This window comes from Crocuta crocuta, unplaced genomic scaffold, assembly GCF_008692635.1.
Source record: "Crocuta crocuta isolate KB4526 unplaced genomic scaffold, BGI_CrCroc_1.0 scaffold41, whole genome shotgun sequence".
In the NCBI taxonomy this organism is placed as follows: domain Eukaryota; kingdom Metazoa; phylum Chordata; class Mammalia; order Carnivora; family Hyaenidae; genus Crocuta; species Crocuta crocuta.
Window position 1 is genome coordinate 16637927 of NW_027529428.1, and position 26634 is coordinate 16664560.

At 40.0% G+C, this 26634-nt stretch overlaps 1 protein-coding gene across 12 annotated transcripts in view; it reads left to right on the plus strand.

Moving 5' to 3' along the window:
- CD274 (CD274 molecule) overlaps positions 1–19939 on the plus strand; it is a 65800-nt gene extending 45861 nt beyond the window's left edge. For 5 of the 12 annotated variants that reach the window (XM_077759460.1, XM_077759470.1, XM_077759466.1 and 2 more), the window contains 6 exons: positions 2185–2240; positions 3124–3465; positions 11224–11511; positions 13654–13764; positions 15520–15591; positions 17040–19939. In XM_077759460.1, coding sequence (XP_077615586.1) covers positions 2189–2240; positions 3124–3465; positions 11224–11511; positions 13654–13764; positions 15520–15591; positions 17040–17062 — 888 coding nt within the window. In that variant the 5' untranslated portion in view covers positions 2185–2188 and the 3' untranslated portion in view covers positions 17063–19939. Of the gene's footprint in view, positions 1–2078; positions 2241–3123; positions 3466–11223; positions 11512–13653; positions 13765–15519; positions 15592–17039 lie in introns of all 12 variants that reach the window. The other 7 variants (XM_077759459.1, XM_077759461.1, XM_077759462.1 and 4 more) reach the window with 3 other exon arrangements.
- Positions 19940–26634: the final 6695 nt, after the last annotated feature.

The following is a 26634-nucleotide window of genomic DNA, read 5'->3' on the forward strand; positions in this document are numbered from 1 at the left end:
ATATGTCCTGGCGTTAGTAGAGGTTTCCAGTGGAATATTGGGTGATCCTGCCCTTCTTTTCTCATTTTCTACAACGTGTTTATATCATTCTAATAATGAAAAAAAACAAAAATATCATTTTTCCTCAACTCTGATGTTTGAGGTTTCCGAGTTCTGTCCCTTCTGCTACTCTGCCTCACAGACCTTCTGCAGCTTGGCAGGGTGAAATGCTTCACTAAATTCATTTTTATGTTTTTCTGATAACTAAAGGGAAACCTATCCATTTATTTGAAAATGTGGACACAGAAACACCAGAGAGATCATTAATAATCTTATCTACCTTTGTTTTTTTTCTTTTTCTCTCATTCTTTCTTTTAAAAATTATAAAAAGGTGAAAACCTGCTTATCATCCCTTTGATTTCACTCCTAGAGATCACCATCAGCGTGTTGGTATGGAATTTTCTGGATATTTTCTATGTCTAAGCACATGTGCACGTGTGTGCACACATGCACGCGCATACACACACACAGACACACACACACAGGTTTTTCTTAGTTTTCGCTATAGTAGATTTTTGCTACATGTACTGCTCCACAAATTATGTACTACATCTTTACAAAGTCAGTACAATTCTATCCTTAGTGGTACTACATTGTATGACTATAACAAAATTTATTTAATTCTTTAGGCTCACTGCAGTATTCCCCAGTGTGGAGCTAGTATTAGCAATATCATCACTTTACATGTATTGTTTATGTATGTGTTTTTGTAAGATATATGTCTAGGAGAAGAAGTAAGAGCTCATATGTCATATACTTTAAAATTTTAGTGGAAATTACCAAATTGCCATCCCAAAAAGGTTATATAACTTCACATTCCTACCATTAGTGAGAAAACCCATTTGTTCATATCCTTACAAACAATAAATATTAGGAATCTTTATGATTTTGGTCAGGTTGATAAGTAAAAAATAGTACCTAATGTAAACTTACACTTTTTTTAAATTGTTGAGATTGAGCATTCTTTCCTATGTGTAGATGTCATTTATACTTCTTATTTGAACTGTATGCTAGAACCTTTTGCTCATTTTCTTTTGGGTTATATGTAGTTTTTTTACTGATTTTTAGGAGCTATTTATAGGTTACCATAAACATGTGTAGCATAGGTTGATCATTTGTGAGTTTTTGTATGTATACAAGAGGTCAAAGAGACCTTAAGAGGGAAAGCTGACTTCTTAAAGTGTGTAAATATATGTATAGTACAAGAGGGAGAATGTGTTAATAAAGAATAGAATCTAGGCAGATACCACTGAAAGACTGCCTGTGAATCATTCACATCTTAGTGTGAATTGGTTGAATCCAACGGTTTCTCCTTCTCACTCCTGCTACTAGTAGAATAAATTTTATTGAGAGAATAGGATTTATAATTTGGAATAAATGAAGGACAGATGAGATTTCTGAAGGAGGGCACCTGGGAGAGAAGTGGCATGGTTGGGATAGTGATATGGAAGGCTTGAGTAGTTAAGGATAAGACGAAAGTATTCAGGTGCTATGGAGAAGGAAAAAAAAAAAGAATTAAAAGGTGGGAGGTGTGGAAGTCAGACCCTCCTTTGAAAGTTTGCACAGGGCAGGTTTGGATTTCTGGATATGTTCCACTGCAGAAAAAGCATGAAATAGTTGAGAGGGTTTAGTGTAATATTTTCTTCTTGGCTTCTTTTGAGTTCCAACAGAAGTTATTTTCAGGCCTTGTAATTACATTAAAGATTCTGGGAAGGGAAGGAAAAATAAGATAAAAAGAGAGAGGGGTACAAACCATAAGAGACTCTTAAATACAGAAAATAAACAGGGCTGCTGGTGGGAGGTTGGGTGAGGGGAGGAACTAAGTGGGGGATGGGCATTAAGGAGGGCACTTGTTGGGATGAGCACTGGGTGTTGTATGTAAGTGACGAATCACTAAATTCTACTCCTTAAATTAAAAACTAATAATCAATATTCTCATCATAGTAACCTTTTCCATTTGGCTTTTTATGACTATGGGATATTAAGTAAAGGTATTAAACTTCTAAATTCCTTATTGCACTTCCACATTTACCAATCAGGCCTTGTCTGGTTACCAGAAGACTATTTCAGTGAGAAGTGCCAAGACCCATCATCATTGAATACAGCATTTTTCTTTTTGTGTTTTCCATAATTCGGTCACTCCAGAAAGATGAGGATATTTAGTGTCTTTGAATTCATGGCCTACTGTCATTTGCTGAAAGGTAAGACACCAGATCCTTTCATTAGGTTCTATATTTTAAATATTTTAGCCATAAGTTTAAAAACTAAAATAATTATTTTAAATGGATTTCATTCTTTTAGAGAGAAAGAACATTCAGTTTTTCTTCTCTATTTCATAAGCCCATTTCATTGGACAAAGACATAGGGAATATGGTCAAACTGAGAGAGAGAAAACTAATCCATTATCTATTTATCCATTACCCATCATCCATTTCCCAAGGATAAGTCCTGAAAATATCTGGGGAATTGTTGTATGTATGTACTTTTATTCATTTATTTTAAACAAGAACAGGATCATTATATCCACCTTTCTCTGCAACCTGCTTTTCCCAGTGAGCATATTCTACAGATGAACTATAGTGTACACAGGAAGTGTCAGGGTGACACAGTGCTGCTATCCTCCTGAGACCCTCCCTAAATCTCCGTACCCATGGACCTCTGGCCAGAGGGCTGACCAAAAGTTTAGGACAGTAAGAAGAGAGGACTATTGGGATCTATCATTCAGACTGTCTAGAAGGCAAATGGGTATCCAGCCAAAGGACATTGTGGGTATAGCCATATGAAACCACACCTTCCTGGTTATAAATACACTGTCACTATGTCCTATTTCTACAGTAATATAGGTTTATGATTTGGGGACAGCACCTTGTTTAGTGGGTTTTACTATTCTAACTCAGGGGTGAGATCCAGGGTTCCAAAGTATGTTCCAAAGCCATTAGATAAAATACATATTTTAGGGAAGTAAGTCCTTGAGCATAATTATCACATAAGCGACCAGATAAAGTGTTTGTAAACCCAGTGTTCCATTTGCACATGTTTTGAGGAATTTCCCATCTTCTGAGGATTGGTCCTCTTTCTCTTCAGCATTTACGATCACAGTTTCCAAGGACCTGTATGTGGTAGAGTACGGCAGCAATGTGACAATGGAGTGCAGATTCCCCGTAGAAGAACAATTAGACCTGGTTTCACTGATCGTCTACTGGGAAATGGAGGATAAGAAGATCATTCAGTTTGTGAACGGGAAGGAAGACCTGAACGTTCAGCACAGAAGCTACAATCATAGGGCCCAGCTGCTGAAGGACCATCTCTTCCTGGGGAAGGCCTCGCTTCGTATCACAAACGTGACCCTGGGGGACGCAGGGGTTTACTGCTGCTTGATTGGCTACGGCGGTGCTGACTATAAGCGGATCACTTTGAAAGTTCATGGTAAGAGTAATCACAGCTGAAGAGGGTCCAATCTTGATGAAAACCGGTCCCAGTGCTGGGAACGTTTCCTTCTTGGAAGTGTGGTGGCAGTCTGTTCATTCATTCCTTCACACACTCATTCAGTGAGCATTTCTTGAACACTCCTATTCAGCAGCCCCCAGAGATCTAGAGCCAAGCATGGCAGGGCCATTCTTCAGTTCTCCTAAAAATAAGTTCCTAGTCTTTTTTATTATTGTGAAAGTAATATATGTATTTGCAAATAATTCAGATGCTGTGGAGGGGATTAAAATGAATTACAAAAGTGCCCTTCCTCCCGTCACTGCCATTTTCCATGACACGCAAAGATGGCAACTCCAGGAATTTTTTATTCCACTAAAATTTCTTAAAATTTTATGAAGTCTGTCATCATTTTCCTTCCTTTATGCCTCTCTTTGTCAAGTCACAATTAAAATGTTTGGAAACAAACCATACTGTAAGGTTCACATTCAGAAAGACTTGAAGTCAGTCTGTGAAGTCAAAAAATAATCCTACCAAATACAAAGAAAACTATTCTTCAGAGACAGTGTAAATTAGGCTCTCTGGGCATATATTCATCTTGAAAATCTGTACCACTGTTATCTTGGAGTGTTGCAGGGGAACTGTGAATATCAGCTTCCTGGGTACTGACCCACAGATATGTCATGAGATCACTTAGGTTCAGAGTTTTGCATTGCCACTAGCTAAGGAAAGGAAAACACCTTAAACACCTTAGTTGAACCCCTCTGCTTTCACTATTAAGATTCACAGAATTGAGACATGAAAGGATCCCAAGTAAAAGCAATGAATCCAAACTCCCAGAGAATAGAAATCTCCCCTAAGGGATCTTTTGCTGACATGCTTTCTATAGTGACACTCTGTCCGTAGGCCTGTTGAAATCATTATCTGATACTGAGCTGAAATCTGTTTTCTCTTGTCACAGTTTTGAGATTATCTGCCTGCCTCTTTTGTTTACATGGTGATCTTTTAGTATGTGACCAGAATCTAATCATTATCCCCTTTGCTCTTTCCATTCCTGGCCTACCTGCCTTCCATTGGAAGATCAATATTATGAGTAGAAAAAGTTTATATTTATCAGAAAGGGATAACTGATTGTTATGAACTCAAAATCAAAATTATATAGGAATTAGGAGAAATGCATCTATTTTATGGCACTTTACTGAGTTTCTGATTCTGGATCAATTAATGCTACTGTTGTCAAGAGGATGTCAGTTGGCTTGGGAAGTAGATCTAATTTTCATTACATTTTACCATATACTTCCCAGAACAGTGTTATTCATGAAAGCAAGCTGGTGAGATCCCAGGTTGGAATTTTCAACTTTTCAGTCCATAACTGTGTTTCCTGGTGTTGAAGAAATTATTAAGACTTAACCCCATGAACAGCCAGCATGGCTGGATCTGGGTTGGCAAGAAAGAGCAAATCCCTGCAGTCAGGTAAAGAAGTGTAGGATATAAGTTTCTGCTTCCAGAAAAGAAGGTCTCTCATCAGCCATTAGGGGCTATGCAGACAATGGGTCATTTGTTCTGTAGCGAGAATGGGTGTTCTTTTAGGTCCTCTGGGCTCTGCTGATCTGTGATTTTCTTTGCTCTGGTTCAACATAATAGGAAACTTTTTAGCCTTAATGGTTTTTCCAAGGAGGGGTTCCTGATGGAAAAAAGCAGATGAGCAGCCAGAGTTGAGGGTCTGAGTTATTTTTGTTTTGTAAAGTTTATTTATTTATTTATGAGAGAGAGAGAAAGAGAGAATCCCAAGCAGGTTCCATGCTGTGAGTGAATAACCCAACATGGGGCTTGATCCCACAAACCGTGAGATCATGACCTGAACTGAAATCAAGAGTTGGATGCTCAACTGACTGAGCCACCCAGGCACCCTGATTTGTTTTGACCATTCCATTTTGTGTTAAAAATTACTAAATTCGGCACCCTAGTCCCATCCCTCTTGTTGACATCTGCACACTATGGTCTTGGGTGTTGAGTTGAGCTGCACTTGAGAGCAAGCCAGCCACCAAGCTTCACGTGCACTGAGGCAGTGTCACTCATGGAAATGTCTCTTTCATGAGCTTCGCAACTCAAGCAAGTTAGAATTCCTGAGTCACCTCTGTATGCAAATGATTTTGCAGTAATGCTGTCAGGCTCCTTTCCCCATCACTGTCAACCTGAGTTAATACAGCCTCCCCACAGGGAGTTTACTCACCCTGAGATTGTAAAGGTGAAGCATTTCAAAACTGAAATGTATAACAGTTTAGTTTTGGATTAACTCAGTTATTATGTAGTTACCCTAATAAAGTGCATTTGTTCATATAAACCAAGGATTCATGTTATCACTCCCCACCAACCCCATCTCTCCCCCAGATTTACCAGCCAGCCCTGTTTAGGTGTTCTCTATAGTGTTCCTTCCCATCTAATGAATCACATAATATACTCCTCTAACACATCATGTAAATGCACCTGTTCTGTTTATTATCTCTCTCCTCTTTCTTGAATATATATTCCACAAAGGCAGATATTTTGGTCTGTTTTCATTCACTTCTGTATCCCTAGGACTTGGCGTACAAGACGAGTGTGACAAGAACACACACACACACACACACACGCAATATTTGTTGAACAGGGTGCCTCAGTGGCTCAGTTAGTCAGGCATCTGACTCTTGATTTCATCTCAGGTCATGATCTCATGGTTCATGAGATTGAACCCCACGGTGGTGTCTGTGCTAATAGCATGGAGCCTGCTTGGGCTTCTCTCTTCCTCTCTCTCTGTCCCTGCCTGGCTCCCACATGCACATGCACATTCATATTGTCTCTCTCTTTCTCAAAATAAATAAACATGAAAAAAACATAAATATACTTATTGAATGAATGAATGAAGTATTTCCTCAAATAGGAGAAGGCTAAATGTTTTGAAACGTGAACAGGTTTGAATATATGAACGTTTATTTCTGAGTCTGTTCATGAGGAATTGTCAGTACTTTCTAAAGAAGACTGCCTGAGTGCACTGAAGTGGAAGTAGTGAGGAGAGGAGAGGCAGCTCTAGTAGCTGTCATAGGATTAGTGACACTTACGTAGCGCCTATTATGTGCCAGGCCCTGTCCTGAGCATTTTGCCTATATTAACTCACGTAATCCTCAAACGACTCTATGGAATAGGAGCTCCGTCGTATCTAAGATGCATGTTTTCATATTTAACTATCTCTGCAATCTAAGTGCGTCTTTCAATAGATGCCATCTTAGATTCATGACATGTATGGTGCTATTATCATTTTATGAATAAAGAAACTGAGGTCCAAAGAAACTAAGTAATTTACCCAAGTTCAGCTTTTATGTGGTAAAGCCAGGTTCTGAACTCAGGTAATCTAGCTCTGAAGTCTCTGTCCTTAATGACCAGATTTTACCCCCTGTATTTATCCCTCCAGGGTGTATATGAAGTTGTATATTGACTTCAAAAATACTGTGAGCTTTTCTTGTTCTTGATGTGACCGCTGGATTAGCACGTGTACTCTATATCTAGTAAACCAGTAGTCTGCAGATGTTCTTGGGGACCCACCCCATCAATAAAGTGGATTAGGTAATATGTGTGTCTATGTGTCTGTAGTTATAAAGGATGTGCTTGTGCTAATATAAAGGATATAGCATAAGAAATTGACTTTTTTAAAAGGTTAAAGAAGTTGAACATCTCTAATTTCATATGGTTCAACCTAATGTATTGTGCATTCTATAAATGTACAAAAATAGGGGGCACTGGGGTGGCTCAGTTGGTTAAGCATCCAACTTGGGCTCAGATCATGATCTCATGGTTCGTGAGTTCGAGCCCCACGTTGAGCCCATTTTTTAAAGGATGGAACAAAAGTTTAACGAACCATATTTTTAATGCCTCGCTAATTATGATGATTCACTATCATTAGCTATCATTGCTATCATTATTTCAAGGTGAAGTTCATTGTTAATAAAGGTGGATGGTCTTGACAATCTTGAGTTTTTGTTTTCAGTTTCAAGTGTACAATTTAGTGATTCAGCACTTACATACAACACCCAGTGCTCATCACAAGTGCCCTCCTTAATCCCCATCACCTGTTTCACCCATACCTCCACCCACCTCCTCTCTGCTAATCATCAGTGTGTTCTCTATAGGTTGAGTCTGTTTCTTGGTTTGCCTCTCCTTTTTTCTTTATGCTCTTTTTGTTCCTTAAATCCCACATACCAGTGAAATCATATGGTATTTGTCTTTCTCTGACCGTCTTGTTTCACTTAGCATAATACTCTCTAGCTCCGTCTATGTCATTGAATATGGCAGTATTTCATTCTTTTTATATGGCTGAGTAATAATTCTATTGTGTGTATCTGTGTGTGTGTGTGTGTGTTGTGTATATATAGGTCATGTCTTCTTTATCCATTTATCAGTTGATAGGCAAATGGGCTATTTCCATAATTTGGCTATTGTAGGAAACAAAATGGAAGTTCCTCAAAAAGTTAAAAATAGAACTACCCTGTGCTCCAGCAATTGTACTACTTGGTGTTTACCCAAAGGATATAAAACTACTGATTCAGAGGTGTACGTGTACCCCGTGTTTATAGCAGCATTATCTACAGTCTTTAGGGTGTTCAATCCATCACCTTGTCAGGTCCAGTTTGGCATTTACTCCTTTCACTTCATAAGGTGTCATTCCTGCCACTTCCTTGTGGTTCATGCTTGAACTAGTATCTTCCATCCTCAGCTTCTTTGCAGAAAAACTTTTAATTAGTTGTTCATTTAGTAAGCAGTTAGTCTAGTTAAAAGTAGAGAATCTAGAAATCTATAATGGGCCCAGAATAAGTCACTATTCTCCCTTTGGTGTTGTAAAACTCCCGTCTTCCCGTAAGACCCTCATGTGGCATATGAAGTAAGCCCCAGTATCAATTGGCAGAGCCTTAGATTATTTCTTAATTATTATGATAAAAATATATATTAAGTGGAAGCTCTCATATTTTCTTCTTATACTCTAATATATATGCCCTACTTTAGAGACTGATACAGTGGATATCTAACCATGAGTAGAACCAATGCACTCATTTATTGTGCCCTTAGAGGTATAGCCACATTTATATATATGCTTAGCATGAAGCAACATTCTCCTTTATTATTTCATTAAAAATTAGAAGAATAAAAAAGCAAACATTTTACCTTTAATTCTAATTTTACCATTATCTATGATTTTACTCTTGAAAATGAAATTGTCCAGAGATCAAGCTTTGTGCTATGTGAACTAGAACCTATTATGATAATATTATTGCAGGAGGATCAGTGGATGGGTTTATTTATTTATTATTTTGAAAGAGAGAACATGCAAGAGTAGGGTGGGGGTAGAGGGAGAAAGAGAATCTTAAGCAGACTCCACGCCCAGTGCAGACCTAGACGTGGGGCTCAGTTTCATGACCCTGAGATCATGACCCAAGCCAAAATCAAGAATTGAACACTTAACTGACTGAACCACCCAGCTGCTCCAGTGGATTTATTTTTTTAAAAGAATTCTGGAACATAACAGATATAATGTCAAGAACCCAAGTACTCATGAGAACCATTCTTTATGTGTTTTGAAATTGTTATTATGTTGATATCCAGTGTTTCTATTGATGGTTTCAGTAAGAGCACAAAAACATCACATCATTATTTCAGTTTTATTTGTTTCTGTTTTTTTTTGTATTAAATTTCTGTGAGTATATCTTATCATAAAGCCATTGTTATGCCTTTGGTAAAGGAATGGAGAGTTAAGGCTCTGGGTGGACCGCTAGTGATTACACTGAAGCATTAGAAGTAAAATAAAGATTATGCCAGCAGAATAGTGGCTTGTTGCCATGCTTGTAATGAGAAAACATGAATAAAGATCTTAGGTGATGGAAATGCATTAAACAATCTACTATAATAGTCAGTACACATGGTATCTTAATCCTAAAGGGGTCCCAAACCAGTGAGCCAAATTTTAATCATTGATCTAAAATTTAAATGTTATTTCTTGAGTGTAATAATTATTTAGGTGATTTATTAAAATAGCCAACATAGTGGTGCCTGGGTGGCTCAGTCAGCTAAGGCATATCACTCTTGGTTTCGGCTCAGTTCATGATCTCACGGTTCAGGAGTTTGAGCCCCGCATCAGGCTCTGTGCTGACAGTGAGAGCCTGCCTGGGCTTCTCAATCAATCAATCAATCAATCGATGGATAGGCTTTAAATATAAAATATAACATAAAAATGTTCAAAATAGTAAGTAGCATGATATGGAATTCTGAATGAGCTCCTAGAATAGAAAAAGGATCTTAGGGAAAAACTAGTTAAATTGGACAAAGTGTGAAGTTTAGTTAATAGTAATGTACACACATTGGCTCCTTAGTCAAGACAAATGTACTGTAAGATGTCAGAAGTGGGGGAACTGGGTAATAGGCATGTAGGGACTCCGCACTATCTTTGCCATCTTTCTGTAAATCTGAAACTACTTTAAAATAAAAAAATAAACTTTAATTTTAAAAAGCATTATCAGGAACACATAGCAGTTTTATAATATCATATTCTTTTTATAATTAATTTCTGATCATTGACTTACAGTCGAAAAAGTGAATATTATGCTAAGTGAAATAAATCAAGCAGAGAAAGACAGATATCATGTTTTCGCTCATATGTGGAATTTGAGAAACTTAATAGAGGACCATGGGGGAAGAGAAGGGGAAAGAGTAGTTTCAAACAGAGAGGAAAGCAAACCATAAGAGACTCTTAAATACAGAGAACAAAATGAGAGTTGATAGAGGGAGAGAGGAGGGGAAAATGGGTGATGGGCATTGAGGAGGGCACTTGTTGAGATGAGCAGTGAGTGTTGTATGTAAGTGATGAATCCTGGAAATCTGCTCCCAAAGCCAAGAGCACGCTGTATATACTGTATGTTAGTTAACTTGACAATAAATGAGATTTAGGAAAAAAAAAAAGAAAAAATAGTAAAACTAAAAGTGAATGGCACATAAAAATCAGATATTCTATTTATTAAATAAAGTCTAAGAAAAACATGAAGAGGTTCATGTTATGAAGATAGCTTTATAGCAGCAAAAAGAAGATATCCAGGAACCAATTTAAGAAGAAATGGGTTGGCCCTTAGTAAAAACTATAACGCTTTAGTGAGAAACATACAAAGACTTGAGTAAATGGACAGACATATTTTATATTTGGATAGAAAGACTATTGGTTTCAGGAGGGCATTTCTCTTTAAATTCATCTGTACATTTACTTGGAGCCCAAATAAAATAGCAATATGATTTTTATGGCAGGGGAGTTGTTCCTTTAAGTTCAAACTTAGCTCAACTGTGAATAGAAGAGTTGACACAAGGGCGCCTGGATGGCTCAGTTGATTAATCATCCAGCTTTGGCTCCGGTCATGATCTCACAGGTCTTGGGTTCAAACCCCGTATCGGGCTCTGTGCTGACAGCTCAGAGCCTGGAGCCTGCTTCAGATTCTGTGTCTCCCTCTCTCTCTGCCCCTCCTCCACTCATGCTCTGTCTGTCTCTTTGTCAAAAATAAATAAATGTTAAAAAAAATTAAAGAGTTGAAGCAGAACTAACAGGGGTTCCCCAGTGCTGAGACATCTGATCATTAAGCTTATTTCTCTGAGAACTAGCCTGAATTGATACTTTTTCTAATGTAGACAATGCCAAGCCACACACCTAGTTTTGTTCTAAATGAAAACCTTGTCTTCTTTTTGCTCACGACCTAGCCCCATACCGTAAAATCAACCAAAGAATTTCTGTGGATCCTGTCACCTCTGAACATGAACTAATGTGTCAGGCTGAGGGTTACCCCACCGCTGAAGTCATCTGGACAGACAGTGACTATCAAGTCCTGAGAGGCCAAACCACCATCACTAATTCCAACACGGAGACAAAACTTTTCAATGTGACCAGCACGCTGAGAGTCAACACGACAGCTAATGCGATTTTCTACTGCACTTTTCTTCAAAGATCAAGTCCTGAGGGAAACAGTACTGCTGAGTTGATCATCCCAGGTAATATTCTGAATGTCTCAACTAAAATGTGTCTACTGCTATCCCCTGGCCTCTAGCATGGTGCCTGTTCATTGTAGGCATTCATGTGTTAAATAGATGAACGCAGATATCACACTATATTTACAAAATGCTTCCTCACCGCCACTTATATGAGTCCTATTGCTATTTGATAAACATTCAGCAAATATTTATTGAACATGCTCTATGTGCCAGGTATCAGGGACTCATAGAAGAATAAGACACCATTCAGGCTCTCCAGGAAAAAGAAAAGTTAAGAAACAGATAAGGCAACCCCATTCCATGTAGGCAATGCTCTTGTGGCTGGGAGTATATGAAAGGAAGACTCAATCCAGGAAGGGTTTCAGGAGTCCAGATTAGAGCACATCAGAGCTGCTCCTTTCTTTCCCGGGCTTCTCTGGCAGCAGCAAATGGAAGGTACTTTTTTATCCTATTCTAAATGATACAGGTCATTTCTCCCCATGTACCCTGCAACTCCAGATATAGTCTATGAGATTTCAACTCGAAGTAGTCTGCTGAGCACATAAGACATAAGGGACTCAATTCCTGCATGCGTCACATTCTCTCTACAGTTATAACCTGTCAGGCAAGATTATCATAGGGGTTAATGAGCTATAGTGTGTGAAAGGGATTTGAGACTCTTGCCTCTACAGACTCAGCTATTGTTCTCCTTACTCCCCTACAGAAGTGGGTAAGGTGGGATACAGAGTCAGGTGAGAGGCTCAGACCTTTGGAGAGAGTCAGGAGAGCATGATGTTAACATAACCCTGGAGGTGTTCTGAGAAGCACTTCTCAATGCCCCCTCCCACTAGATGTTGCCAGTAAAGCTTCAGCTACTTAAGAAAAAAACAAGTAAGAGGGGCACCTGGGTGGCTTAGTCGGTTAAGCGTCCAACTCTTGGTTTCAGCTCAAGTCATGACCTCATGGTTTGTGAGTTTGAGCCCCACGTTGGGCTCTGCACTGACATTGTAGAACTGCTTGGGATTCTCTCTCTACCTCCTCCCCAGCTTGCTCTCTTTCTCTCTCTTTCAAGGTAAATAAATAAACTTTAAAAAAAAGAGAAAGAACTAATAAATTGGGTGGTGGAAAGGTCAAACAATAGGCGAAGGTAATTAAAACTGGATTGGTCCTATGAATGAAAAGAGCAAAAAGAGTTTAGAAACTTAAAGAGATGCTCTTACTGGGTTATGAGTCACTTTGGTAGGGGCTACACTCATGGGCTCCTGCCATTTAAAAGTTATTTTATGACAGCTTATTTGTGGGAAGATTTACAGTAACTCGGCTAATTGCTTGTATCTGTTTCCTCATCTATAACCCACAGTTTTTTTTTAATATCTTGCATACCTGATTCAACTTAACTTTGAGATTGAAATAAAATAGATATAAACAGCCTTTGTAAACTGTAAGCTACTAGAGAAAGGTTGACCACTGTGTGATTTTTAAAGCTTGAACTAGACAGTCAGGGATTATGATTAATGGTTAGGAAGTGGGAATTAGCAGTATCTGAACATCACGTGCCAGGGGATCCCTTTTCTTCTTGCACGGAACCCCAGACAGATTGGTGAGAGGTACCAATGATTGGATGGCCCGACATGTTCAAACTGAGAAATAAAAGACAGCACACAAGGCCTTTAGTGGCGGCCATCTGTACGGGGAGGTAGGAGCTCTCTGCCAGGGCCAGTTGGCCTTTGTGTCCCGTCTCCATATACAGTACAGTAAGCCACTGGGTTCTGCATTAAAGAATGCAAGGAGAATAACAAGGCTCCCATGTAGTACTGAGCTGCTATGGTGAGCACTTCACAAATACTAGCCTCATGATAAATTTGGTTATCATTTCCATTCTGTGGGCAGATTAAAGGATTTGCCTGAGACCTCAAAGCTAGGGAGTGGTGGCAGAATTGACCTCCACATCCATCTGTCCAAAGACTAGGCTGCTTCTCTTTCTCGAGCTGTTCCCATTTTCATATCGAAGGCATCTCGCTGTTCCAGCCACTCGCCGGCCAGGGACTTTTGGCACCCTCAAGCTAACCTGAATTAAACTTCAAAGATAATTATTCTCTCAACCCCTTCCCGTCAAAATTTATCTTTAGTTTCTTTAGTTTCTTTTTTTCTTTTGTTTTTCAGACCTACGTCTGGTTCTAGCAAATGGGAGGACTCACTTCATGATTTTGGGAGCTGTCCCGTTGTTTCTTGTCGTGGTCCTGACTGCCGCTTTCTGTCTTAAAAAAAAAGATGGTATTTCCTTTATTGTGATGGTGTCCACTAGGCATATGTGAAAGTGTCTGGGGGTGCTTTTGTTGTCAGAGTGGCTCTTCCAGGCAGAGCCAGGGATGCTAAGTGTTGTGTAATGTGCAGGACAGTCCCATGTAGCAGGGAGCCCTCCCAACCAAAATGTCAGTGGTGGCCACACTAGGAAACATTGATTTATAAAATGCTGCTTTCCGATTAGCATTCACTTTTAAGGCCAACTTTCATTATGCAAAATAGGTTTTAACAGTGCTAGCGTGTGAAGCTGTATGTCATCCCTTACTCCAGTCTTGCTCATTTCACTGTTGTGCACCATTGCTTACGTGGGAGGCTGGGCAGTGAACCCTTGTAGTAGCATTTCCAAGGGGGTGACCGTTGGATCATGGCTGCAGGGAAACCTGATCTGCCTTTGCAAGGTGGCACAAAGACATTCCAGTGTTGAATAGAGATGGTGGTGAGACTGAGAAGTATTGCTGGGTGAAGAGCATGTGTCTGGGGGGGAGAGGCAGGAGAATGCCTGTGTACGGAGGGAGAAGGCCACACATCATACACTTTCTTCCCGTCATGCAAATAACCACAGACTTAGAGTAGGAGAGGAAAAGCTAAAATACCTGTTAGTTCCGGTTGAATTTAAGTCTTGCATTAGTTGTACTGCTTTATTGAGCTGGTTTCTGGGCACACTGAGGAAGAAAAATAGTTTTTTCTGTAGTGCTCTGATACTTTTACTATATAGTATTTTATAAGATTTCTGGCTGAGGGTGCTATATAGTTTTCAAAATAATTTGCATGTGTTTATCTCTTTATTTGCCCATGGGAACAATTAAAATCCAGGAAATTGAGTCTATTCAAATAATTTCCTCCCATTTTAAGACAATTCAAAGCAGATATTTCCCCAATGCTTTGAGAAGTATACCAGGGGATCCAAAGATGATCTGTGTGTAGAATTATCTGAGGTCAAATAGGGAAGTGGAAGATGGAAGGGAATTCCAATGGTGGTTTAGAAATTCCCCACAACCCCTTAAGAGGGTGAGTGGATATGGGAAAATGGTGTACTTGAGTGGAGGTCAGCTGTTTCTAAAGAATATGCATTTAACAGAACTGAGACAATGAGCCAGAATGTAAGGATGAACTTTCAATGATGTGATGATTCTGAAATGGAGTTGATTTATCCAAAGAAGTGACTATTGCCAACTTACATTTTGATTATTTGCCCATGAAAAATAATTTGTTGGCATGAAAAATGGCTAGAAAACTAATGTATGATAAAGTACCTTAGAGTATGATCCATCTCTGAGGGAAGGATGGAAAATAAAAGTGTATACTCCTAGAGAAAATCTGGGAGCAGGGCACCTGGCTGGCTCAGTCAGACGAGCATATGACTCTTGGTCTCAGTGCTATGACTTTGAGCCTCACAGTGGGTGTAGAGATGACAAAAAATAAATAAATAAATAAACGAAAGAACAAAAGAAGGAAAGGAAGGAAAGAAGGAGAAAGGAAAGAAGGAAGAAAATAAATCAATCAATCTAGGAGCAAAAGCATATGCCCTAAACTGTTGAATTGACCTCAGGGGTTGGAACCCATGGAATAAATTTGGAAGTCTACCAGACTTCCTAGGGGATTAAAAATGTTTCCTAAGAGCCTGGAATTTAAACTTGAGTCACTGTAGAGAGATGTTATATGGGATATAGAGATGTAGAGTTATGTTATATGCGAATAAGTATGATTTGTTTTCTTTTTTTGAAGTGTTTTTTGAGCTGCGAATGATGGATGTGGAAAAATGTGACACCACAGATATGAACTCAAAGAAACAAAATGGTAAGAATATTAGTAGGGGTTCAGAAGCTGAAAGAAAAAGGAACAAAAAGTTAATAACAAGAAGAAAGCCATCAGCCGTAGGCTCCCCTCACTTTAAAGAACACTGGCTGTTAGAGCAGCTGGCTCTTCCTCACCTCACATCTGTGAGGCACCTGCACTTGCTGTCCCTCAGGAGACTGAGGAACGGCCTTGGAGTGTAGACTGGTCAGCAGCTTTGGGGTTGGTAGGAGGAGGCAACTTCTTTCTAAGTTTTTTTTGCTCTGGATCCTAACACCTCCCTGCAAAAGGGGACCAAGTTGAGTTACATGGATGGATGACAGATAGATGATTCAGAGAGAGAGAGGGAGAGAGAGAACTGAAGTAGCAGTCACTGTGTTAACTGTGTCATAGGCAGTTCCTCATTTACTCTCTCCCCCACAAAATCAAACAGATAAATACTGAAGTATTCCCCATTTTACAGTAGAGAAAACATAGGGTGAAGGAGCACATACCAGACAAAAATCAGGCTTTGGAGTCCACTAGCCTCACCATAGATCCTCACTCTTAACCTATCCACTGAAATTCATGTCACCACAAATGTCTGCATTGATAAAAGGTGAGAAAGACCTCACCCAGCTGATTAAGAAGAAAGGTTTATTTTTTTAAAATTTATTTATTTATTTTGAGAGAGAGAGAGAGAGAGAGAGAATGAAGCCTAGCAGGCTCCGCACTATCAGCAGAGCCCAGGCTCAAGCTCATGAACCATGAGATCATGACCTGAGTCAAAATCAAGAGTTGGATGCTTAACCCACTGAGCCACCCAGGCACCCCTGAACTAAGAAGAAAGTTATATTAAGATTTCTAATTCTTTCTTAAAAATTTTTTTTAATATTTATTTTTGGGAGGGAGAGAGACAGAGACAGAGAGACAGAGTAGGGGAGGGGCAGAGAGAGAGAGACACAGAATCTGAAGCAGGATCCAGGCTCTGAGCTGTCAGCACAGAGCCTGATGTGGGGCTCAAACCCATGAACCATGAGATCATGACCTGAGCTGAAGTCGGATGCTTAACTGACTAAGCCACCCAGGTGCCCCTCCAATTCTTTCTAATGCAGCCAGAAAGCGAACTTCATGACTAGCCCAAGTTTAAAGGAATCTAATTAGTTTGGACAAGCTCAGGCTGGTCTCATACATGGTCCATCCCACTCAGTTGTTTTGTAAAACTAAATAGTGAATGTTGTTTGGAGCATCTTAGGGTGACCCGCCTTCTCTCTCAATTTGCCCAGAATTAAGGGTTTTTTCAGGACCTGAGGCTCTGTTTTAAAACCAGAACAAACCTAGGTAAACCAGATGGTTGGTCACCCTTTATGTGGCACAGGTAACAGGCCATAAACATAATCTGCTGCTTTCTCTTACTGCAAATTTATATCATCTAGCAAACTTGAGCTATGTTTCTCATAATCACTCTCCAGATCTACAATTTGAGGAGACGTAATCCAGGATTGAAACTTCTGATCTTAAAGCAGGGATTCTCAGCCTGTGTTTTGGGCTCGTCAGGGCTAGGCATGACCAGAGGAGTGTGGTGGGCCAGGCGAGCTGCAAATCATGTCGGACGAAGAGGCCCAAGCACTCAAAAATGGAAGCCGGAAGAGAAGAGGAGGAGAACAAAGCAAGGAATAAGAAGGGGTCGCCTGCAAGGAAACCCTGGGGCTTCAGAACAACTGGGAGACTCATGGGCACCTGAGAGAGAGAGAGGACACTTCCAAATTGTCCATCGCTCATCCTGGGAAAACGAGTTGAGATTCCCTGATTTAATGGTCAGTTCCTGCAGAAGTGCCCCTTGGCTTCGCCAGCATCTCTATTTGTCATCTGCGTGATTGAGAGTCCCAGTGTTGCAACAATATTTAAGTATGTTATTTCTATTTATTTTGAATGTGTGGAGTCCTGTCATGTGAGTGTGCTTGTGAGTGATTTCTTTTGAAGATATACAAGAGAGGAAGTTAAAAGTTTGCCACTAAACTTACTGCTTAGTGACTTATTTGTGTTCAATAAGATGTGTAGTATTTTTTTAAAAAAATTTTAATGTTTATTTATTTTTGAGAGACAGCACATGAGTAGGGGGTGCAAAGAGAGAGGGAGACACAGAATCCGAAGCAGGCTCCAGGCTCCGAGCTGTCAGCACAGAGCCTGAGGTGGGGCCAGAACCCACGAACAGTGAGATCATGACCTGAGCTGAAGTCTGACGCTTACCTGACTGAGCCACCCAGGAGCCCCAAGATGTGTAGTATTTATAAGGTGCTTGGTGTCCACCACAGCTACCAGCACATAGGAAGCATAGAGAATGGACTATTGGTTTGTATAGGCTATTATCTTATTTAGCCCATTAGCACTTTGGTTGACCTGAATAATCTTACTCTCACTCCTTGAGGTGAGGTATGTTACTGAAATACCCATTCCATTTTACCTGTCAGCGTGACAGCCGTGTGGCATCCTCACACATAATCATGTGTAACACCTGTATCAGCTGTGTTGTGGTGAGCACGATTGTTATACCCATTTCATAGTAGAGGGAGCAGAGAGTTAAGTAACTTGCCGGAGCCAGTAAATAGCACACCTCATATTTCTACCACTGTCGCCCACTGTCCTTTTAGAATACAGTTTTAGAGCTATGTTTTGCTTTAAGAAATTCATTCATTCAGCAGAGACAGTTAGGAGGTGCTCTCGCATGCCAAGCACTCTGCCAGGCCGTGACTGAAGAGGACAAAGTACATCTCCTCAGGGGGCTCAGGGCATCAAGGGGAGACGGATCAGAAAACAGATTACGATGTCTTCGTGCAGTGTCATAGAATAAGGTCTTGGGGGGCGGTGATGGTGTGGAGAGTCTGGAAGAGTTGCCAGAAGGAGGGACGCCAGTCAGCATGTCCCTCGGAAGGCGAAAATACATTTTCATAATCCAAGTGATTTTAGTTTGTGAGAAGTCAGTGGTTTTAAAGATTGTGGAAAATAACTCTTGAATTCCTTTTCTATCATTGTATTTACCTCTGATCTACTTACTTCTGCCCTGCAGTCTGATGCTGATATGTATCATGTTGGTGTTATCTAGCAGATCTTTTTTTTACTATTATTATTTAAGTGCTGCTGAATTTTGAATTCATATCTTTCCATGATTCAGAATTCAGAAGACCTTAGAGAAGACATTAAAAAGTCTCCATTTCATTCTTGCCGTCCAGTTTTCCTTTGGAGAAGCAACCATCCCTCCCTTTTATTTATGTAGCCTCCTAAGCATCATCTATGGATATATGTAGAAATATGTATAAAAAGTAAATCTTTTATTCCTCTTGTTCACATAAGTGGTAACACACTATTCACCTGCTGTGCACTTGGCTATTTTTATTTAATGTATTCTTTCTTATGTGGCTGCTGAAGCAAACATGAGCTTCCCAGAGGCCAGGTGCCATATCTTCTTTGTTTCTAAATCGTCTCTTCCGTAGCCTGTTAGTATCTTTTATAAGACTTAATACATCCCCAATATTACTTCATCCACATTTAGACAACCAGCATTTGTTGAGTGCTTGCTCTGTGACTGAGTTTGGATTTGGTTTATGTTGTGTTTCTCAAAGTGAAACCCTTGGGTTCTCCTGGGTGCCCTGGGTCCTAAAGGCTGACTTTAATATTAATTCTATATGACTGAATCATGTGTGGAACTTGTTTTTTCCTGTTTTGAGCACAAACTAGACTCTGATGTTACAATTGCAAAATTAAATGGGTGGGTTTTGCTGTGTTTCGGTTTTCATTTGGGGGGGGGGTTGTTTTTGTTTTTATTTTTGGAATTCCAGGACTGTACTTTGACCCCCACCTGTGCTGGAAAAGGCCCATGAGCTGTGCCTGAACCCTTTAGTCTTACCAGTTCTCATCACTACATAGATCTAAGATGTTGCTTTTCAAAGACCTTGAATTTACATGCCCTCTCAGGAGGTCCCAGCATATCCCTTCTGTCTTGGCCGCCTACCTGGGTTATCGACGAGGGAAACCTTTGCTTTGCCACATGTCAAAGCTGAAGAAACAGAATCTCCAGCAGAACAGAACCCCTTCTGTTCTCCTCGTACATGTTAATTGGTACGGCATCCCTGTTGGCGTGGCCATATCCTCTGTGCGAAGTACAGGGGAGAGTTCTGGCTGAGCTGGGGACCACCTCTTCACTCCATTCCTAAATGTCAGTGCCTCCTTGAGGTGTTGGATTTGTAAGGCACTTTATATCTTTGTCTTGTGTTCCACTGTAAACGACATAGTCAGAGACAGTACTTAGTTCTGAATTTTAACTGTCATTGTTTACACCTGCATTAATGTAATAAAATATTTATTTTGTTCCTCAGTGCACCAGCATGTCCATTTTCTTGTATTCTAGGTTTTATAAAACCATGCCCAGTTTAATATCCCAGTGGGAAAAGTTGCTTAGAATATCTGCAGCTACCTTCCTCGTTATTTTTTTCATAGCTGCTGTTTATGCAGCATGCTCTTGAGTTCTGTGTGATGAAATCTATCAAAAGAATTGCTTTTAAAAGGATGTATTGAAAGCTTTCATCCTTTCTTACTTGATAGCTTCTTTTAGGACAGTACCAAGAAAAGAGCCAAAATTGTGTCATACAAATTGAAGATCTGAGGGTGGGAGGGAGGATGAGAGAGTGGGAGTGGCGCTCAAGATGAATATGAGGAGGGGCGCCTGGGTGGCTTAGTGGGTTAAGCGGCTGACTCGACTCTCAATTTCAGCTCAGGTCATAATCTCAAGGTTTGTGAGTTCAAGGCCCGCATTGGGCTCTGTGCTAATGGCACAGAGCCTGCTTGGGATTCTGTCCCTCTCTCTACCCCTCCCCTGCTTGTGCTCACTCTCTCTCTCTTATAAACAAAACAAAACAAAACAACAACAAAAAAAACCCAGACAGCTATAAGGAAACTGAAGGGGCTTTCCTCTCAGAGAGTCCACTTCTCAGAACAGCAAATGTGGACATGCAAGCCAAGGCCTGTGAAGCTGCATGTATTCCAGTCTTCACATTCCGAAAAGGAAGTGAGACGTCTTACTGTGAAGTAGAGGATTAAAGCCTGATCTAGGATGGGACCCTAAAAAGACTTGTAGTTTTATTTTATTTTTTATTATTTTTTTAAGTTTACTCATTTTGAGAGAGACAGAGACCACATGAGCGGTGGGAGTGGGGCAGAGAGAGGGAGAGAGACAGAATCCCAAGCAGGCTCCACACTGTTAGCACAGAGCCTGACGTGGGGCTGAAACTCACGAAACCTGGAGATCATGACATGAGCAGAAACCAAGTCAGACGCTTACCAACCGAGCCACTCAGATCCCCCAAAAGGTTTGTAGTTTTAAAACAAGCAGACAACACTTAATCTTTCAAAGAAGTGTGGGACTCTTAATTGCTGAGTCATCAAGCTCACTTCAAAGAGACTTGGGAATATTTCTCTGAATCAGTCACTGTCAAAAGATCATGATAGGTATTTCTAAGAATCTATGTTAGATTCTAGATGTTTTTAAAGAAGGATATCAGTATCCTTATAGAAATGATGATGGCATGTAGAAATAATGATGCTTATGCCAATTGCTTGGCAGTCAAAGCAATAAAAATGGGTGTTGGACATCAGGATACATCCCTAGTCTTCCTGGTTGGCTGTGGTGGCCATGGTTCTGGCTGGAATTTTGTGACACTGGAAGGGCCCACATTATAAGAGAAGAAGCCCAAACATGGACCTATGGTTTTACTTCATCCCTTTCACAAGCCCTTTTTAAAACATCCAAGTTTTACTTCAGTCCCTTTTACAAGTATGCAGCTGTCTGCCACAAGTGAACCAAATATATATATAAATATATTTTTTTAATTTTCTAATGTTTATTTGTATTAGAGAGAGAGAGGGAAAAAGGGGAGGGGCAGAGAGAGATAGAGACAGAATCCGAAGCAGTTCCAGACTCTGGGCTGTCAGCACAGAGCCTGACACAGGGCTTGAACCCACCAACTGTCAGATCATGACCTTGAGCCAAAGCCAGGTGTTTCACCGACTTAGCCACCTAGGCACCACAAACAAATATATTTTTATCTAAGTATTTTTTTTTTAAATTTTTTTAAATGTTTTATTTATTTCTAGGAGAGAGACAGCATGAGTAGGGGAAGGTCAGAGAGAGAGGGAGTCACAGACTCTGAAACAGGCTCCAGGCTCTGAGCTGGCAGTCAGCACAGAGCCCGACGCGGGGCTCGAACCCACAAACCGTGAGATCATGACCTAAGCGAAAGTCGGACGCTTAACTGACTAAGCCACCCAGGCGCCCCAGTATTTTTAAAAGCTTAGATTATTACTATTTTAAAACTTAGAATTCAAAGTTAACTTTTGCACAGTTGCCATCCCTGGCCAAATTTGTGAAGACAGATGTATTCCATTTTTATAATTTTCCTCTGCTCCAGTTCTCCAGAGTTTTAAAGAAATTAGNAATTTACCTTTATTATAATTTAAATATTTTCAGAATTATTTATATTTTAAAAGAAATGAAACAACTGTTAGTGGTGAGGTTTTATCATTAATAGTCATGATAATTACCATTTATTGGGGACGTACTTCAGGCTAGACACTGGGATTGTATTAGCTCATCTAATGCCATGGGCTGGTGTTGAGATATACCAAACAATAGTTTTTATTGTAATTCTTGCTGATTATTATGTCTTTTCCCTCAACAGAAAAATATAAAGTGGTGATTTAAAAGTAATGTATAGAACTCTCTCTCTCTCTGACCCTCCCCTGCTCACGCTGTCTCTCTCTCTCTCTCTCTCTGCTAGAAATAAATAAAACATTTTAAAAAAANAAGTAATGTATAGAAGTCTACTATGACATAATTTTGAATGGAGACTAAATGGCCAGATTGGCTGAAACATACATGTTTTTGGTTTCTTTTTTCTAATTTAAGTTTATTTGTTGAGAGAGAGAGCGCATGCACACCTGCTCACACAAGTCGGGGAGGGGTGAGAGAGAGACTCCCAGGCAGGCTCCTTGCTGTCAGCACGGAGCCTGATGCAGGGCTTGAACTCACGAACCACGAGATCATGACCTGAGCCAAGATCAAGAGTCAGATGCTTGGGGCACCTGGTGGCTCAGTTGGTTAAGCATCTGACTCTTGATTTCAGCTCAGGGAATGATCTCACAGTTTGTGGGATTGAGCCCCACATCATACTCCATGCTGACAGCATGAAGCCTGTTTGGGATTCTCTCTCTTCCTCTCTCTCTACCCCTCCCCTGCTCACTTGCTCTCTGTCTCTCTGTTTCTCTCTCTCTCTCTCTCTCTCTCTTTCAAAATAAATAATAAAAAAGGAGAGAAACACTTAACCCATTGAGCTACCCAGGCACCCCTACACTTCTTGGTTTCTTAATTGTTGTGAAGTTATCATATTTTAGCTCTATTTTTCATCAGTTTATGATCTGATTGCAGATTCTGTAGTATAAAAGAATGGAATTGAATGGATAGGAAGTTGAGAATATCTGTTTCCATTGAAGAAAACCAGTAAACACATCCTCAACCTTCCTCCTCCAGTCAGTGTGATCTCCTTAGGTCTCTTGCAGAAAATGAGAGTCAAGGCTTTGGAGATGGGGAGCAGTCCATAGTGTGTAGTGAAATCTCACACAGGCCTCAGGATTCAACCCCTCAGTAGAGCCTTTCAGGCCAGGTGGCAAACCAGGGGATGACCCAGATCGGGAGAGGAGATGAAATGTGAAGACCCTAGGCACTGCAGAAGGGACACCCACTTCAAGGCTACACCTGAAACAATAGGCAGCAGTGTCCTGGTTCAATGGGAGATAAAGGGAGGTGAATCTCCAGGCTGGAGACCAGCAGAAGGATCACAGGCTCTCAGATTCAGTACTTTGAGACTCCTGGGGATGACTACAGTGGTGGTGAAACCGAGATAGGACAGTGTTCCACTGCCTCCATTTTGGGGAAGGAAAATTCTCAAGAAGAAAATGGGTTTACCAGAAGAAGTCTTTGTGTCAGGATTGTGGCAAATCTCAGCCTGTTAATCTGATTTTGCTTCATGTATTTCTTTCTACCTCTGTTCTCCCTCTTTGTAGCCTCAAGGTTGATTTAAAATTTTTTAATGTTAACTTATTTTTGAGAAAGAGAGAGTGGGAGAGGGGCAGAGAGAGAAAGAATCTGAAGCAGACTCCAGGCTCCATTCTGTCAGCCCAGAGCTCGATGTGGGGCTCACATTCATGAACCGCAAGATCACGACCCGAGCCAAAGTCAGACGCTTAACCTACTAAGCCACCCAGGTGCCCTGAAAGTGCCACATCAATACGTGAAATTCCATTCATATTTTTTCACAGCTCCATTACAAACATCTCCGTGGGTCACAGTTACTCACTGGCCAACTTCTCTAGGCCAGGCATTTATAAGGCATCACAAACAAGTCAAAGATGTGAAATGTGGTGGCTGCTCTCAGGGAACTTACAGTCTAACTGAAGACATGATACATAAATTCAAGAAGAATTAAGTCATAATTTGAATGTTAGAGAATATGAGACTTTAAGAAAATGTCTTGATACTGAGAAGAGAAGACCGCAAACATTATAAAGTAGAAGAAGGAGGAAATCATAGGTGCCAGGAAACTTTCACCAATGAGGTCAGATTCAACTTGGACCCTGGAGAATGGAGAAGACACCTACCTCTGATGGTGTGTGTTTTCAGTCCATTCAGGCTACTATAATAAAAACCACAGAGCAGCTGGCTTGTAAACAACAAATTTATTTCTGACCTTTCTAGAGACTGTGAAATCCAAGGTCAAGGTGCCAGTATGGTTGTCTTCTGGTCAGGATCCCCCTCCTGGCTTGTACCTGTCACCTTCTAGTGGTATCTTCGCATGGTGGAAGAGGCAGAAGATCTCTGTGGGGTCTCCTTCATAGGAACACTAATCCCACTCATGAAAGCTCACCCTGATAACCTAAGAGCCCTCTAAAGGCCCCATCGTCTTAACATCATCTTTGGGAGTTAGAATTTCAACATGTGAATTTGAGGGGACACAAATATTTAGACCATAGCAGTGTGGGCAGCTGCTGCCTCTCCCCCCCCCCGCCCCCGCACTCCAGATGAATTTAACAATGGAAGAAAATCTGTGAATCCTTACATTTTAGTGGGAATATAAATTGGTACAACCTCTGAAAAGGATAATTTGGCAATATCTATCAAATGATAAATGACCCAGGAATTCTACTTACAGAAATTTACCCTATAGTTCTAGTCTCGTATGTGAAAAATGACATATGGATCAGGATATTCACGTATCTTTATTGTGAAGGATATGTGAATTAAGAATAAATACGAAATTAATTTTAAGAAAGGGTTTTAAAGCTGCAATGGTTTCAGCTTTGTTTGTGATAGCAAAACACTGGAAATAACCCAAATGGAAATAACCCAAATGTTCACCATTTGGGAACTGGTTAAATGAATGGGGTGTCATATCCAAAAAAGAGAATACTAGACAGCCACATAAACAGATAAGGAAGTTCTTTCTTTACTGATATGAAACAGATCTCTGAGATACAGTTATTGTTAAATTGAAAAAAGAAGGTATAGAAGTATATGCTCATTTTGTACATTATATTTTGTGTACTATGAACACTTCATACAGTAGGTACTTAGCATGCATGCTATGTACACTTAGTTTGCATATTTACCCTATGTATCCTTGGAGATATAAATTTTTTATTTTTTGAAAGGAAAAAGTAGATACATATTTGCATATATAGGCAAAAAATGTATATCTGAAAGAATCCATAGAAGCTGTTAAGACTGGTTACTTTTGGAGTGGAGTAGTTCCTCATGGGAGAATCTTACTGGTAGGACTTTTTGACTTTTGAATCATGTAAACATATTCCCTATTTCAAATAAATTATGATTTTGAAAGTCTGAGCTCAATTATTTGCCTTCTAAGGAAATGATAACTCTCCTTAATGTGTAAGGCCAAACATAAACATCAGAGGTGAGGGATGTTAAACAACTAAATTTAACCACCACTGGATTTTCAATCTGGATTTGAACCCAACTGTACTGAATTATTTATATTCATTTACCTTCTCTCCATTTTTCACTGGTTTCACTCCCAGCACGGCCTTGACTACGGAAAAGCATGATCAGTTTATTTATGGGCTCTGACTATGGGTTTGGATCCATGTGATACTATTATTTAAAAAAGTGAGTAGAACAAATCAACCCATTGTTTCCGGTGCTGTAGACATGAAATATGTTTCTGTTGATATGAAATCACTAAAACATTTGGACCTTGGGGAAAAGATGCAAGATGCAAGAATGATTCCAGCATATGTATCCAGTCTAAGAACTGAGTTTAACACAAGCAAAGTTTCTGCATAACTACAAGGTGAAACTTTTGGCCAGCATTTGGGAGGTTATTGGTGACTATCAAAATCCCCCAAACTCAGATTTCCCCTTTCGATCTTGGCTTCTCCATGGGAAGCTTTGGCTGTCAACCTGAGACCAAGCATCCAGTCTTTCACAAGACACAAAAAGCTGTTTTCATCTCAGTGCTCTGCAGTTGTGAAAAATGAAAGATCACGGAGAAGTTACTCAATAGACAACAAAATTTGCATAACTGAAACTGATTAGAAGAATCTTTTTTGTTGTGACAAAGAAAATGCCACGTCAAGCATGAATAATGGAAAAAAGTTAAATCAGCAACAACAAATTACTGAGAGCAAGCTCTGTCTGTCAACCACGTCTCTTAGCAGGATAGAAAACAGTTTTCAGTGCTAACATGTATGAGCTCCAACAAAATGGTCTCTTTCTAGGACACTGGAGATGCTTGGGAACTTAAAAACTTGATTAAAGTGATTCAGGCATTGAGGAGAAAGCTGAAAAACAAAAAGACAAAAACAATAAACATGTGTTTGTTGTTTTACCACTGTTCTAAAAGTTGCTTCATTCTGGGTGACTGTGGATGGTAAAAAAAAAACAAAAAACAAAAAAAACTAGCTGTCCTGAGAAATGTACATATATTTGGGAAAAGTGAGAGA